This window comes from Phacochoerus africanus, chromosome 11 (assembly GCF_016906955.1).
Source record: "Phacochoerus africanus isolate WHEZ1 chromosome 11, ROS_Pafr_v1, whole genome shotgun sequence".
Taxonomy (NCBI): Eukaryota; Metazoa; Chordata; class Mammalia; order Artiodactyla; family Suidae; genus Phacochoerus; species Phacochoerus africanus.
The window spans coordinates 90,313,160-90,329,300 of NC_062554.1; the positions used below are offsets into that span (position 1 = coordinate 90,313,160).

At 41.1% G+C, this 16,141-nt stretch overlaps 1 protein-coding gene across 3 annotated transcripts in view; it reads right to left on the reverse strand.

Moving 5' to 3' along the window:
• The window catches only part of RAPGEF5 (Rap guanine nucleotide exchange factor 5), a 238,535-nt gene that overhangs the window by 94,501 nt on the left and 127,893 nt on the right, over nt 1–16,141 (reverse strand). For all 3 annotated transcript variants that reach the window (XM_047751885.1, XM_047751886.1, XM_047751884.1), the window contains exon 9: nt 9,201–9,326. In XM_047751885.1, the coding sequence (XP_047607841.1) occupies nt 9,201–9,326 (126 nt within the window). The remainder of the gene's footprint in view (nt 1–9,200; nt 9,327–16,141) is intronic.

The following is a 16,141-nucleotide window of genomic DNA, read 5'->3' on the forward strand; positions in this document are numbered from 1 at the left end:
AGAAATGGGAGTGGGAGGTTTTTAAAAATTAGAGACAAATTTTTATGTAATGACAAGAACATGGTCATGTTTTAAGGAAAATATGGGTATTTAACATGATTTATTAGAAAAATATGTACTGTACATTTGCCCACAGTCTGCTATGTTCTGTTATGATATTTGCAGCAAGCATCTATTTTTGCTATCTTAAAACAACATTTACGGCTGCTGTACGCCAGATGGAATTTTCCCTTTCCACCCACTTACCACTGCAAAAGAGAAATAAGGTCCTTTGCATCCCACATGCAAATCTTTTATAAATTTCTTTTCCTCATCTTTATCAACTGAAGTATGTGAATCAACTCAGAAACCACCAAACTCTGGCTGAATCAGTATAAAGCAAATGTCATAGAGCAGAGTAAGTACATTTAATGTGAACATGCATGCCTGCTGGGTGTTAATTAACAGAAATATTCACATTACATGCCGGCTCAAAATTCATTTTTATAAAAGTAGGGCTGGATCAAAGTCAACTTTTTAAAGAAAAATGATGATGTTGTGGCATATGTTAGGGAAAAGCGAACAAGTAAGAGCCATAACTGGACATTCTGTCTTCATAACAAAGCATTAGTGGTTATGCCAGGTATCACTTTATATAAAATCAAGAGAGGACCTGTGAGGAAAGGAGAGTCAGAAAGCTTTGCAAGGAGTGAGTGTGACCCAGTCTCCACCTGCAGAACCCGTTCCCACACGGCAGCAAAGGAATCGCCAAAATTCCAGTCTAATCATCTTTCTCTCTCTTGTTCAAATGCTTCACAAGAGCATGGGATACTGCTCTTAGCTCCCGCTTTGGCTAAGCCTGTGTGGAGGCCTTGCAGTACTACCCTCTGGCCCCTGTGCCCCTCCCCCAGTGCACTGTCCCCCACCCCCAATTTCAGCCACCCGGGTTCTGCCTGCAGAGCTCTCTGAGGTGGCCTCTTCTCTCAAGTCCTCACACGGGTTCTTCCCTCTGCCTGGAATGCCTTGCTTTCCTCACCTCTCTCAGTCGCTCTTCTGAGTCTTCAGATTCTGTCTCTTCCTCAGGGACAGAGGCATGTCCCCCTGGACCAGGTAAGCTGCCTGTGACAAGCTTCCACTGCACCCTGGAACTCAGTGCACAGGTAACCAGCCTCTGAATTTCTTGCCCAGTCAAAGGCAGGGATGGAGCAGGGAAGTCTCTGGGGAAGCAAGGCTCATGCATGCTGGTACCTATGTCTCTATATTCCTTGATGTTTCCTCATGTTTTATGTCCCTAAGCCTCAGGAGCACATGATAGTCATAAAGTCCTGTCCCTCTCTCTGTGAGGGGCTGTCCATCTGCCTGTGCATTTTTTCTCTACCTTTCTGTCTTAAAGCATCCTTTATAAACTCAAATGAAACCAACCCACTAAAGATTTCTAGTGTTATCAGACTGGATAACAATCTATGAGGTATTAATATTGTTATATTAATGCAGATCGGGCTATGATAGGTGTAGAGAAAAAAAAGAATATAAGGTTGCCAGGGGTCTAGTGGGAGATATACCACAGAGAGGAATGAAAGTCAAAGGAAAACAACCAATTTTTCAATATTACACCTCAATCATTTCTCAAACCTACGTGAGATGATATGGGCATTTTAATTTTCTAAGAATAACAACTTAAAAAACCTGGGGGGGTAGTATCTATACCACAGGGAATGTAAGATCCATTGAGAACACAAGTTTGACAAATCAAACTAACTGAGTCAGTATCCATTTTCTTAATTGAGCCATTTAAAAATAAACCTGGGAGTTCCCATTGTGGCGCAGTGGAAACAAATCTGACTACGAACCATGAAGTTGCGGGTTCGATCCCCGGCCTCACTCAGTGGGTTAAGAATCTGGCATTGCAGGAGTTCCCGTCGTGGCTCAGTGGTTAACGAATCCGACTAGGAACCATGAGGTTGCGGGTTCGGTCCCTGCCCTTGCTCAGTGGGTTAACGATCCTGAGTTGCCATGAGCTGTGGTGTAGGTTGCAGACGCGGCTCGGATCCTGCGTTGCTGTGGCTCTGGCGTAGGCCGGTGGCTACAGCTCCGATTCAGCCCCTAGCCTGGGAACCTCCATATGCCGCGGGAGCGACCCAAAAAATAGCAACAACAACAACAACAAAGACAAAAGACAAAAAAAAAAAAAGAATCTGGCTTTGCAGGTGTAGGTCACAGATGCGACTTGGATCTGGCGTTGCTGTGGCTGTGACATAGGCCGGCAGCTGCAGCTCCAATGTGACCCTAGCCTGGGAACCTCCATTTGCCTCGGGTGCAGCCCTGGAAAGACAAAAGAGAAACAACAACAACAATAAATAAATAAATAAATAAAATAAACCTGAAGATTTTCAGAAACATAAACAAATATCATAATGATAAGTTTCTCTCTTTAAAATGTTAAAACTGTTAAAAACTGAAACTAATATTTTAAAAATATGGAAATTTCAGGAGTTCCCTTGTGGTGCAGTGGGTTAAGGATCTGGCATTGTCACTGCGGCAGCTTGGGGTGCTGCTGTGGCTCAGGTTTGATCCCTGACCGGGTAACTTCCACATCTGAAAAAAAAAAATGTTGAGACTTGAATCCCGAGCTTCCTGAGAGAACCTAAAAATCTAGCTAATGGGCAGATGGCTTCCCCCGGACAGCGTGAGCACATCACTGATGTCCACTCCTGGCTGCCATTTTTCTGGAAAGAAAAATCAAAAGCAGAATTTAAAGTGAACCAAACTTGTAAACCTTGCTTTTGAAAAAGGAGAAGAGTTCCTTTTTGGATTGCTGCAATGGTGAGTAGGTTTACCGGAGGTATTTCCCTCTCGCTGAACTCCTGTGAAATTATTTAAATGCTTTCATTAAATACTGTCTTGAATGGTTACTTGTTTTCCATGTGTGAATTTTTTCTCCAGGGAGGCTGTACACTTTTTGGTTGTCCTGCCACTTTTGTGGTTACTTTGTGACCATATTAATCCTGATGAAAAATGAACTAAAACAACTCACTCAAGGAAGGCTACTTGCTCCAAAAAAGTGAGTACTTTAGTACAAACCAACTCAAAGTCAGGATTTTGTAATTAAGAAAAAATAACATGGTTTTACACAGGATTTCTCAGTAGTGGGCAACTTAACATATCATGACTTGCCTATTACATCTGAATTTTGCCTTTCCATATAAAAGAATAATGTTGTAACATTCTATTTGTCTTTAAATAGTTTCTTGGTTCACCTAAATTACTGGCGAACTTCAAATAATGCCATGATTGCTCTTTGACTTGCCGAGGTGTATAAGGCAAGGTTGAACAAAGAATGATAAAGCCATTTCCGTTTAGTACTTCATAGACAGTAAAAAGATGGCTTTCACTTTATATTAAGCTTTTTTTTTTTTTTAAACTAACAGACTAAATGGAAGTTGGGAAAATGCAGAGACCAGCTTTCGGTATGTGAAATAGGAGTAGCAGGAGCCAGAATACTCTAAACCACTTCTTCCCTAGTAATGCAGGACCAGTGAACTCTTTGACGCAGGCAGGGTTCCAGGATGAGGCTGCAGGAAACGGGGAAAAGGAAATTCCGGTTGAGGTGGAGAGATAGGGACCCTACCCTGGCAGCAGATGATGCCAAGATTCAGTTTCAGAATGTGCAAAAGCCCCTTCCCGCCCATATTTCATGAGTGAATTGGAAAAGGGGAAGGAAGTAGGGCGGGTCCCCAGGCTTAACAAAGGAACTGAAGAACTGCGGGTGGGGAGAGGGAGGGATGCAGACAGGGTCCCCAGGGAAAGCGTCACTGCTTAGCATGACCTGCACGTCCATTTTATAGACCTTCATTTCTGCTGTTGGGAAATTAGGAAGTCCAGTTGAAGAGCTCCTCAGTTAGGAAATGAGAAAGTCCAGATGAGGCTGGTATTTCTACTCTACAGGTTAATACACTACAGAGCACACACAACCTTTCGGGAAACACTGCGTTTTGGTTTTGGGGTACACGGTGCACTGGTACCCCAGAAAACAGCACCCACATCTAGATAGATATTTTAATCCTGCTACTTCACAGAGACTAAATGGGAACAGTTTACACACTTTAAAAAATTAAGTTAGGACTCAAGCTAGTACTTCCTCATTTGCTTTTCTTTTTCCCTTCTCTCTCTTCGCCCCCAGCATCCCTTCCATACTCAGGAGTTCTGTCTTTCCTCCAGGGCCGTCCCCCTGGTCACCCCTCTTTCTCAGGACCATCTGATTCTTGTCATTCTGCCTTCCTGTCCTATCAAGCTTCCTGGGTGATGATGCTGAGACAAGGTGCCACCCAGGAGCAGTCAGACTGGAGCTCCCGCTCAGCCTGGCTCTGCTTAATCACTGAGCTGCCTCACACTGCACTAACATTATTTACCTCACACAAGGGCCCCCCTCATTCTCCTTTTTCATGAAAACTGACAGAATAAGTCAATGGCTCTTTGATATTTCTAGGATGAAGTGAAACGTCTCAGCCCCCCAAATCCTCCGCAGCCTGGTCCCATCTCATTTCTAACGCATCCTTCTCCTGCCTCCTTGGCACCCTTTCCCTCGACCCCACCCTTGGCACTCTGGTGACACAGAATGGTTTCATTTTCCAAAACATATCTTGTGCACATTCTAATGCCCTTCCTCCCACTGGGAATGTTCTTCTTCAGTTTGAGTTGTTTAAATCCAACCTAAAAACTTACTTTATTTTTTATCTCTTCAGGTCTGCACCCGCATCATATGGAGGTTCCCAGGCTGGGGGTCAAATCGGAGCTGTTGCTGCCAGCCTGCACCAGAGCCACAGCAATGCCAGATCCGAGCCATGTCTGCGACCTATACCACAGCTCACGCAATGTCGGATCCTTAACCCACTGAGCGAGGCCAGGGATCGAACCCGTGTCCTCATAGATGCTAGTTGGGTTCATTAACTCTTAAAACTTATTTTAAATTCCCCATATCAAACTCCCCCTCTGCCATGAAAGAGAATCCTGTTTCTCCAGGTGTAAATTCTGCATGTTAACACCTGTGCATCTCTCTGGGGCTTATCCCTGCCTCCTTCTATGGTGGCGATTTCTGACTTTGCTTTTCTCCACAACTTGGCTACACTCTTTCAGGGTAAGAATTACCATAGTTAATCTGGATCCTCTACAACATCAGCTTTAATAAAAGTGTACCGAACGAATAGACAAACAAGAGTGTTCTAGAATTACAGCTCAGTAATGGGTTAGGAGAGCATCCCTAAAATCACAGTTAGTTCTAAAGGAGGCACACACATCACTGAAGCCAAGGCCAAAGCTTTGGCCAAATAATCCCGTTCATTTTGATGTTGCCAGAGATCTCCATGGTCCAGGCACTGTGAAAGTATCTGGGACTCAGAAGAGGCAGTCTCTATACTGTTAGCCAGAACAGTGTGTTCACGAGATAAACACTGTGTGCTTTAGAATATATCTCAGGCACCTGAAACACACTGCAGGTCAAAGCAAAGGTGACCAGCCAATCTGGTGATAAACAGAACTTTCTCATGTCTACCAAGAAACCGTAATACAAATTCAAAAATCGCTTAACACACATTAGCAGACACATCCCCTCCATTGCCAGTTGTCCCATTCTGCCAATTTTATCATCTAAATGACTCAACATCTGTGGCCTTCTCATTTCCCAGAGCTGCCACCCTGTTGAGGCTTATATTGCTCACCTGACTCACAAGAGTTTTCTAAGGGTTCTTTTCCGCTCAATCTTTCCTCTAAACCAATGCCAGAGAGATCTTACAAAGACCACATCTGATTATGCCACTTCCCTTCTTTGATGGCTTTACATTGCCAGAAAGGCAAGTCCAAACTCCTTAGAGCGGACTGCCAGGCCTTTCACAACTGAATTCTAGTCTCCCTTACAGGCCACTCCACCCACTTCATTTACCAGGAATTGCCCAGGGCTCAACTCCTGCATCTTCCTGCTGATAACCTCTGCCTTTAATGCTCTTCCCTGCTCTACCCTTCTATGGCCATCAGCCATCCTTCAGGGTCAAGCTCAAAAATTCCCATGTAGTAACACATACCCCTTCCTCTATGGAGAGAATCACAGAATTAAGACTAGAAAATATATCTATGTAAGAGGCACTTTCTTTAAAGAATTAATGACCTGATGTTAATCTCACTCTCATAATATTTGTAAGAAATGGACTCATCTGCCTCCTTCTTAAAATTCTCACATAATTTCCAACACTTGGAATGAGTGTTGGCTATTTCTGCCTTTAGCTTCTTCATACAAAATAGGAAAACTAAGTGCTTCCTGAGAAACTTGTGATAATTACACACTTAACTTTTTAAATTTCAGAAACACTTTGGCAAAAGCACAGAGTGAAGTGTTTCTCTAATTGTGTCCATTTATAAACATGGCATTTACCAGTTTAAGAAGATATTAGATATCCCAACTCGGAAAACTAGAAGCCCCTTCAGTTTGTAACAAGACCTACCAGCAACAAAAGCTTTCTTCTATCCCATTCAGGTCTATCTGTGTGCTGCAGAACCTCAAAGTAGTTCTCTTATTTTGGCACATACGTATACAAAGGGATGTGACACTCTAGGCCTGGAGAAGCAATGAGGTTTAGTGAAAAGAATGACTCAATAGGCAACTTGTATTCTAACTCAAATTTTATCACTGGTAGGAATGGTAGGATGGGGGAGATGAAGCAATCACACAAGAAAGGAAATATAACCTAGATGAATCTAATCTAATTTAGCATGTGACTCTAAGGTTTGGTCATTCTTATTATTGTTATACCAAGAATAGGAAATGGCAGAAGGAGGTTTACATTAAGTAAACTGCAGTTTCCTCTGTATATTCTGTTTGTTGTAACTGAGCTTTTGTGATCAAGAACAGATGACTGCTCTTGCAAAGAAAGTGAGGGCAGGAAAAACGAAAATGCTGCAACCATCTTATGGACATTGTAAGCTCAATGGGTGAGCAAAGGTATCGCTATATCAAGTGCTTAAGACAAAAGAGTGAAATAATCTATCAGAGGGTTTTTATTCCTAGTAAATCACTGTAAAAAGTGGAAGCATCTGGTATGGAACATTCCATTAGGTGCTGGCCTTGAGAGTTGATGAGTTTAGCTATGTCAGCCTGCAGAAGGGAGATCACAGGGTGGCCAAGTTCATATTTATCACCAAGGAAGAAAGATCCTTAATACTCAACTTTCCTGCCCTTGGGCTACAGTAGGAAAAGTCTACATAGAAAAGGCCATCATTCCACTATTTGTTTATATGGAATCTTTTCTCTCCGAAGCACACACACTTCAGAGCTGTTGATACACCCAAACGAGGACATCTGCGCAAGAAGGAAAAGACCTTAGTGTTCCTTTCTACGATCTTAAAACGAAGGTTGAAAGAGAACAGCAAGTACAAAACCGCAAGCAGAGTTGCAAACCTTCCACCACTAAATTTCCATCTCACGTTAAAAAGTCTTTACAATTATCAGCAGCCTGTTCAGTTTTCTATTACCATATAGGTGGAGAGTATTATATTCTCATTAGCTGTAACTATAATATTGTGGATTAAACTAATAAAGCAAAGGCAACACATGTATCTTTTCAATAAGCACAGAGCTGTGTGTGGCCTAAGGCTGATGACTTCTAACCTTGGTGATGAGGTAATCTACTATTGGTTTGATTTCACAAGATTTTGCCTTCCCCTCAGGTTGTCTCTGATCCACTGAATCAAATATGCAATCCACTGTAAACTAGGTCAACCATTTCTAGGATCACTAGGAAAGAAAACTGCTCCCAATTAAACTAGGCCATGTTTTTGTATCATCAATTGTTAAGACGCATCCTGATTTCAGAGGTACTACAATGTGCGGGAGACATGCACCACGAAATCAATAAAATACAGCCCGTGAAAACTACTACTCTTCTAATTCAAAGGAATCAAAAGGGATATGGTTTTGAGAAATTTAAGATACACTGGGATATTCAAATATTCTAAGGATGTGGCAGAGGGTAGGAGTAAGTCTTTGAGAGGATCAACCTTCAGGGTGTTTTTAACATCTCAAACATGACCCTTAACTTTCTGTATCATCTGCGAACTTCTCAACAGTACCTGTGGAAGTGAAGGCTCCTGAGATCTTCGCTTGCACTTAAAGCCACCTTTAAGTGTCTAAGTTCACCTCAGAAATAACTGCTATCATGAGGCTTTGAAACTGCCAGATTATTCTCGCCCTTGGGACGCCAATGGTAATGACGTGATGCCAGGCTGCTGGAGATGAGTTATGTTATTAAACTAAACAGCCTGCCATTTACAAACATTTCACCTCCTCTCCTGCTCAGTAAAAGTCTGGCATTTGTATTGATGGCCTCGGAGCAGAAAAGGCCTTGGAAGGGGTTGAGAATAAAATTCCAAGGAGAATTTAAAGGCCAAAAAAGACATGTTCATAAGCCCTGAGGAATGTTCCCCTTCATGAGCAATCCTGGACAGTTCAGCGCTAAGAGTGAAGCTGTACACACAACAACAACAAGTCAACAGACGACAACAACACAGACCAGAAGAAAGTGGTCCCATTGTCTCCCCAGCATGACGGCAGCGTCCTCAGCTCTAAGGCTCAATCTGAATAACTGCTTTCAGGAGAACTGAGCAGAGTGTCCCTTTCCTCCAGCTGAACTGTATCAGAGACAATGTAACTCTTGTTGGAACACAAAGGTTCACAACACACTGGGAAAACCTCCCTCTGACTTTCCCACTTGGTGAGAACATCTAGGATCCACTCTTCTGCTCTTACCTATTTCTCGTGACTTCCAATCCATTCGTTTGGGAACTAGATCTAATCCCTTATATTAAAACATAAAAGTGCACTGACATGTTCTTTCAAAACTCACATTCCTCAAACTATCTGATGGGGTGAAACTCCCCAAGTCAAACTTGAAAACCATCAAATAGGCGTGTATTCATCTTTGTTCCCATGTGTTCTTATATTTCTACATGATTTACTTCTGTGAAGAGTTCTCTTATAAATAAACCCACTGTCATAAACCACTGGCTTAGAAAATTACAGTAGCTGTCATTTTTTTTTTTTTTTACTATGAAGGGGAAAAAAAAAAAATCCCAAACCTAAAGAATTTAACATCAAATATTCCTTCCTTGAAACATACAATCAGGCAGAAACATTTTCTACCCCTTAAAATCTGCATCCCCAAGAGGAAAAGGCTTACGTTGTCTGACTTCTCTTGTTCTTTTTTGTCCGTCTGCAAAAATTGACAGTTTTCTCTTGCCAGCTTCTGAACCAGTTCAATTCGCCCGATATCATCTCTCTCCTGAAGTTTGCACATCACCCCAGCCTTGAGAGTCGGAGAAAAAGCAAAGATGTACTTAAATCCACAGTCCCAGGACATGACACCACAGCAAAGTTCCCCTTATAATAAGCTCATCTTCTCCATCATCTGGATTAAATCATGGTCTTGGTAAGATATTTTGCCTTTCCAAAATTGAAACTGTATTATCTTAATCTAGGAATGTCGCACCAAAACACTTAAAAGTTGAGATCATTCCTCGGTCTAGTTTAACAGACTGAAAGGCAGAGCAAACTAAATCATTTGCTACTAAGGGGTGCTCCTGATATGCCACTATTTGTTCCTGACAGCCTGTTTCCTGTTACATAAGCCCAGCAAGAGGTTAAAAACTCATGGGAAAGTTAGCCAGGAACTACTCCGGCAATAAGGGTGAAGTGATAGAGAGTCCTAAAAATAACAGTACACAGCCTTCTAATTCCTCAGCTCCACCAGCTCATTCCATGGACAAATACCCAGCCAACAAGAAGATCACAAGATAATTTTTTTCACAACTGGAAAGTTACTATGGGGCATTACTAGCAAAATACTTCCAGTGTTACATGAAATATGGTGGAAAGAGTTATTACAAATAAACTGCACAAAGAAAGCTTAAAATCTTATCAGGGTTTAGAAACGCTCTACAAAGCATCAAGTTTTTTATTACATCCAATACCAAATAATAATAATATGGAGGAGGAGACTCTAGGACTTGGATCAGTAAAAAAAGTTCATTGTAACAAACAAATTATGAACTGTGTCTGCTCAAATTCTTTCAAAAATGGTTCATACTGCTATATCAGGACATGATCTAAACAGAAATCTGAAGTTACTCTTGGCAGGAACAGTAAAAACTATCAAATCTCTTACTTATACAATCTACAGGATTTGAAAGGACTCAGCAACTAACCAAACACAGGGAAGGGGCCAGCACGTCATCACAGCTTCAGGCTCTTAACGGTTTGTACTAAAGATAGACATTTTGTTGAGGGGGCATCAGAAAAACAGAGAAGTAAAGACTAAGTATGCATTTCTAAAGGTAAGGACGTCTCCTTAACTAGCAGGCTCTCCAACAAACAGGAAGGAAACAAGCAAACAAAAAACCACTGAAATGGCCCAAATCAGACTCCCATGGAACAGCAAATGGAATTCCTCTGCCCAAGTCAGAGATTTATTTTTACAGCATTCTTCACAAGTTGTCTTCCAGTTCATCTCCAAGGTTTCCTTGGACAAGGATCTCAGTTTATTTTAAGACAGTCTGTGCAGTGTTGGAGAGTCAGAATTATTGGAAAGTCCCTTATCATGCTAGACAAAACTCTGAGAGCACTGAACTTCAACCCATAAATACTAGCATTGCCTTTTAAGCAACTGAAACTATGTCCATTTTTTTTAATCCAAAATGACAACCTTACAAATACTTAAATACCAATGTTTATGATATCCTCCTTTCTGCATTCTCATGCATGTTCCCTAGCTCCGTATTTTCCTCATTCATTCACACATTCAACTGATTTTATCTGAACCACCACCATGTGCCACGATCTATTATAGGTTCTAAGGATACAGTAGTGAACAACAACAATAAAAACAAAGTCCCACATTCATGAAGCTTATATTTAATAGAGGATGTAGATAACATAACACATAATTATGAAAAATACTGGATGGCTATACATATGGTAAGAAATAAAATAAAGCCGGGTAAGGGACAGAGAAACGTTATGAGATGGGAATGTCAGAACAGGAATCCCTGATTGATATTTGAGTAGAGAACTAAAATAAGTGCAGAATGTTCAAGGCAGAGGAACAGAAGTGCAACAGCCCTGAGGCTTGGGAGTGTTTGGTGTGTTCAAGGAAGAGCAAAGCAAAGGGCAGGCTGGAGCACAGGTGTTAAGGGGGAGATGGGCAGGACTGCTCAGTGAGGTGATGCTGGACCAGAATATATAGCTGCCTTACAGATGTGTTAAGGGGTTAGATGCTTTTTCTGAATGAGATGGAAATACAGAATGTTTTGAACATGGGGCTGGTATACTTTAACTTCCATTTTAACAGGATTGTTCTGCCTTCTGGGTTGAGAAAACAGTGTGAAGTGGGGAGAAGCACTTGAAGCTAGGTGACCAACTAGGTAAGAGACTGGTCTTCAGACAAGAAATGGCTTGGAACTTGTGGCAGCAGTAAAGACGGTGAGAAGCAGTTAGAATCTGGATGTATTTCAAAGGTAGGGCTCGCCGAAGATACATGGCCTGAGTGCCTGGAAGGGTAGGGTTGAGAAGCAGTTAGAATCTGGATCTATTTCAAAGGTAGGGCTCGCCGAAGATACATGGCCTGAGTGCCTGGAAGGGTAGGGTTGTCATTTCCTGAGATTGGGAAGGCTAGGGGAGGAGGTCCAGGGAGGTATCTGCCCATTAGACACCAAGTGGAGCTGGCCGTCCAGAGGTCCATAAGCCTAAGCTGGAGGTAAACTTTGAGATTCATCACAGTGCAGATGGTATAAAAACCAGAGGAAGAATGGGGTGACCAATGGCCTGATGGAAACAGAGAAGAAATCCATGAACTGAGGCTAATACTGAGATACAGGGAGGATGAGATGTCTGAAAAGGAGAATAAGGAGGAGTGGCTCTAGGAGAACCTGGTGAGTAGCAAAGATGCTGCTTTAAGGGAGAGGGAGTGAAAAACTGCATCCAATGCAGCTGCAACATCAAATAAGAGGAGTACAAATCACCTGACACTGAAGTTAACAAACGTAGCTGATGACTCTGAAGATCATGCTTTTCTTTTTACAGAAAAAAGTGGTGGTGGTGGGGGGAACCTCATGAGCTTGGGTTTAACAGAATGAGAGAACTCTTTTGAGGAGTTTTATTACAAGCAATGGGGCACCAGTTAAAGAATGATGTTGCAGGAGTTCTGCTTGCTTGTTTATGGTGAGCGTATTTCAGCATATTTATCTTTATTAGAAATCAGCCAGTACAGAAGTAAATTTGATGATGTAGGCGAGAGAGAGAGCCTTTTTAGGAGTAATGTCCTTGAGTATGAAAGAGAGCATAAAAATCTACTCTCTGAAACAGGAATATGAAAACTTTACTCACTGAAGCAGAAGAGAGGGTGGAGTTCAGGGGTAAGTTGCAGGGAAGGTGGCATATCTGGGGGTGGGAACATGTGGAAATTCTTTTCTGAAGACTTCTATTGCCCAGAAAAATAAGGAGTCAGGTTATTAGCGGAGAGGAGGGACTGTAAGGAGATGTGGGAGGTGTGAGAAAAGAAGCCATGTAATGGTCATTTCAGTTCCGAGGGCCAGCAAATGTTTTTTGCAAAGGGCCAGAGTGGAAATACGCTGGGCTTAGTGGGCCACGTGGTCTCCGGGCAATTACCCAATTGTGCAGTTTTAGCACAAAAGCAGCAAGAGACAGTATGTAAATGAATGAGCACAGCTGTATTTCAATAACACTTTATTTACAAAAATAGGCAGCAGGCTGTGGTTTCTCAACTCCTGACCTAAGAGAAGAAGAAATTGGACAAGGAAAGTGGAATAAGATTGCCAAGCATTAGGAAGGGTCCATCTGATTTTATTTTTAGACACTTTTACCATCCTAGCCATTCTCCTTAGGGCATATTGGTTTGTCAGGATTTTAATGGACTCCCTATAACCTGTGATAATGCTAAATATACAATCTTGAAGAAGCTCTTTAAAAAAAAAAAAAAAAGAAGTAGAGCTGATTTACAATGCTGTATCAGTTTCAGGTATAACACACTGATCCAGTTTTATATACACACATATATATAAAATATATGCACGAGTATATATATATATATAGTATATATACATAATAGAATATCATACACACACACACACATATATATTATCTTTTTCTTTTTTTTTTTTTTTTAGGGCCACATGTATAGCATATGGAAGTTCCCAGGCTAGGGGTTGAAATCAGAGCTGCAGCCTCCAGCCTACACCACAGCCACAGCAACACCGGATCCTTAACCCACTGAGTAAGGCCAGGGATTGAACCCACATCCTCGTGGATACTAGTTGGGCTCATTTCCACTGAGCCACAACAGGAAGTCTTGATTATTTTTTTATTGGCTGTGTCCATAGCATGTGGATGTTCCCAGGCCAAGGATCGAAACTATACCAGAACCGTAACCCATGCCACAGCAGTGAGGAGCCAGATCCTTAACCTGCTGAGCCACAAGGGAACTCTTGATTAAGTGTGTATGTGTTAATTCCAACCTCCTAATTTATCCCTCCACCTTCTCTTTCCCTGGTGGTAACCATGAGTCTATTTTCTACGTATGTGGGTCTATTTCTGTTTTGTAAATAAGTTCACTTGTGAAGATGCTCTTTTACACCAGTATCAGAGAGTAAAAAATGGATCTGTGGTGCTAAGGATCCTCCTTTAGACTTAGAAGGCAAAGAAATTATTCAGGAAAATTTCTACATAAAAATGATTAACATTCTTCAAATGTTTGACACTTAAAGGGATACAATTCTATTATCTAAAAAATTTATTTATGCTGGCCATCAAGGATTTCTTCTCTTTCCATCCATGTCATCCCTGTGGTGTTTAATACACTGTCCTGCTAGAGAGAGGGGGTGTTAATGACCCTGCAGGCTCTGGACCTGCTCCGTGGATGCTTTTTCAGTAGAGTGATGCACCGGTCCTAGTCCTGCTCCTCTCCGCAGTGTGGCACCCCTGTGTAACAGAGGGCATGTGTGGGAACAGGCCAGGCAGGGGGGTACCCAGGAGAAAAGCGCTGTGAACTAACTAATTTAGCAAGTGGGAATGAAACGGTTACCTCTCCTCACCAGCACAGGTCCCAAAGCCACCAGACTGAGGTTCCACAGACTCTAATTTGGAGACAGGGGCTTTCCTTCTGTCTGTGGGTCCCAAAAATATTCTTTAAAAAAATAAAAAAAACTAATATCATTAGCAATAAAAGGGCAGGAATGAGTAAAGGAAACTTAAGAGACCCTGACTATTTTTCTGCTTTCTAGGTGAACTTGAGTTTTTTTATTACGGTCCTAAATAGAGACATTTCTTTCTAGAGGAAATCCATTTTTATTAAAACCACACACTTGGGTATACAAATTATGTATTTTAAACTGAGATGCTATTACTTTAAAAAACGGGTTTCAGATTGACTTATTTCATATTTATAAGGAAATCATCTTATAATTGAAAAAGGAATATTGCTCTCTTGATTTTCTGTTGTCTGCATAATTTCTAGGCGCCTTTTCACAAGTAATCAATTCTACAGCACTCCTGACACGAAACTATCAAAAAAAGGCTTTCAAGGAGGGATAGGAAAGCATCTTAACTCCCTAGAGAACTTTAAGCCCAGAGAGATGCCCGTACATCATAGATAGTTTTATAAGACAGCCCTCTTTGAAAATACCCTGCGAAACCAGATGTTCTCCAGGGGGTGGGGTGGGGGGCATTCACAGTTCTGTAATTTAGTGATTTAATTCAAAAAAAGCCATGAATTTATTAATGTATTTTGAGAGCTTTGTTATGGCAGAAGAAGCAAGATAACTAACAGCTCTTGATCTAGACTTTTACATTCCTGAACTACTTAATTTACCTATGTAAAATTAATTATAAACAGTTTACCTAACACTGCTAGACCAGAAAAAAAAAAAAAGATTAATGTGTAACCATCAGAGGAGTTATTTAAGAGCCATATTTTAAGGTCTGCTTTGGAAAAAAAAAAAAAACTCTAATGCATAATTAAAGCTATTCATATGATTTTCAGTCTTTGAGAAGAGAAATGCCAAGAATGTAAATGAAAAGCCTGTTTCCTTTATAAATGAAGTCATGAATGTTTGGTCCATTCTTTCAATGGCAAAATGAAACTTGGACAGAACTCCCATAGGAAAAGCTCCAGGGATGATAAATGAACGACCTTTAAGACATAAGGTGAAAGAGCACAGTACTATATATATATAAACATTTTCTGCATTATCATAACTTTAAAAATCACCTTTTCTTTTTTTTTCTTGTCTTTTTAGGGCCACGCCTGCGGCATATGAAGGTTCCCAGGCTAGGGGTCTAATTGAAGTTGTAGCTGCCGGCCTACACCACAGCCACAGCAATGCCAGATCCATCCAAGCCATGTCTGTGACCTACACCCATAGCTCATGGCAACGCTGGATCCTTAACCCATTGAGCAAGGCCAGACACCAAATCCACAACCTCGTGGCTCCTAGTCGGATTTGTTTCTGCTGCACCACTATGAGAACTCCAAAACTCACCTTTTCTAAAACACCTAGAGAAAACATCATGTAAACATTGTGGTCCAAGGAAGGAAAAACCAAGATGAAAGAACCCACCTTTCATGAAAGTACTTGTGCAATAACAGAACACTGTTCAATACACACTTAGGGAACTGGGGTAAATTCGTACTGATTACTACATAACAGATTCATTTCTTTTAAAATTAAATCTTGAGTAGACATTTGTTTTGATTTCTTCTTTGATCTTTATAATTTCCTTCCTTCTGCTGACTTTAGGTCTTTTTTGTTCTTTTTCTAATTCATTTAGGTGGAGGGTTAAGTTGTCAATTTGGGATCTTTCTTCTTTTTTGAGAAAGGCCTGTATTGCTATAAATTTTTGAGTAGACATTTGTAAAATCTTTGCTACGTTAAACAGAAAGTCCAAATGACCAACTAAAACACTGATGGACTGGGATGCTATGTGACATTACTAAATTGTACATGCCTATTCCCAACACAGATACAGGAAGGATCCTTTCCAGGAAAATTCAGATGACAATTCATAGTAAATGAATCATAACAAAATCATTTCATCTTATTATTCATATTC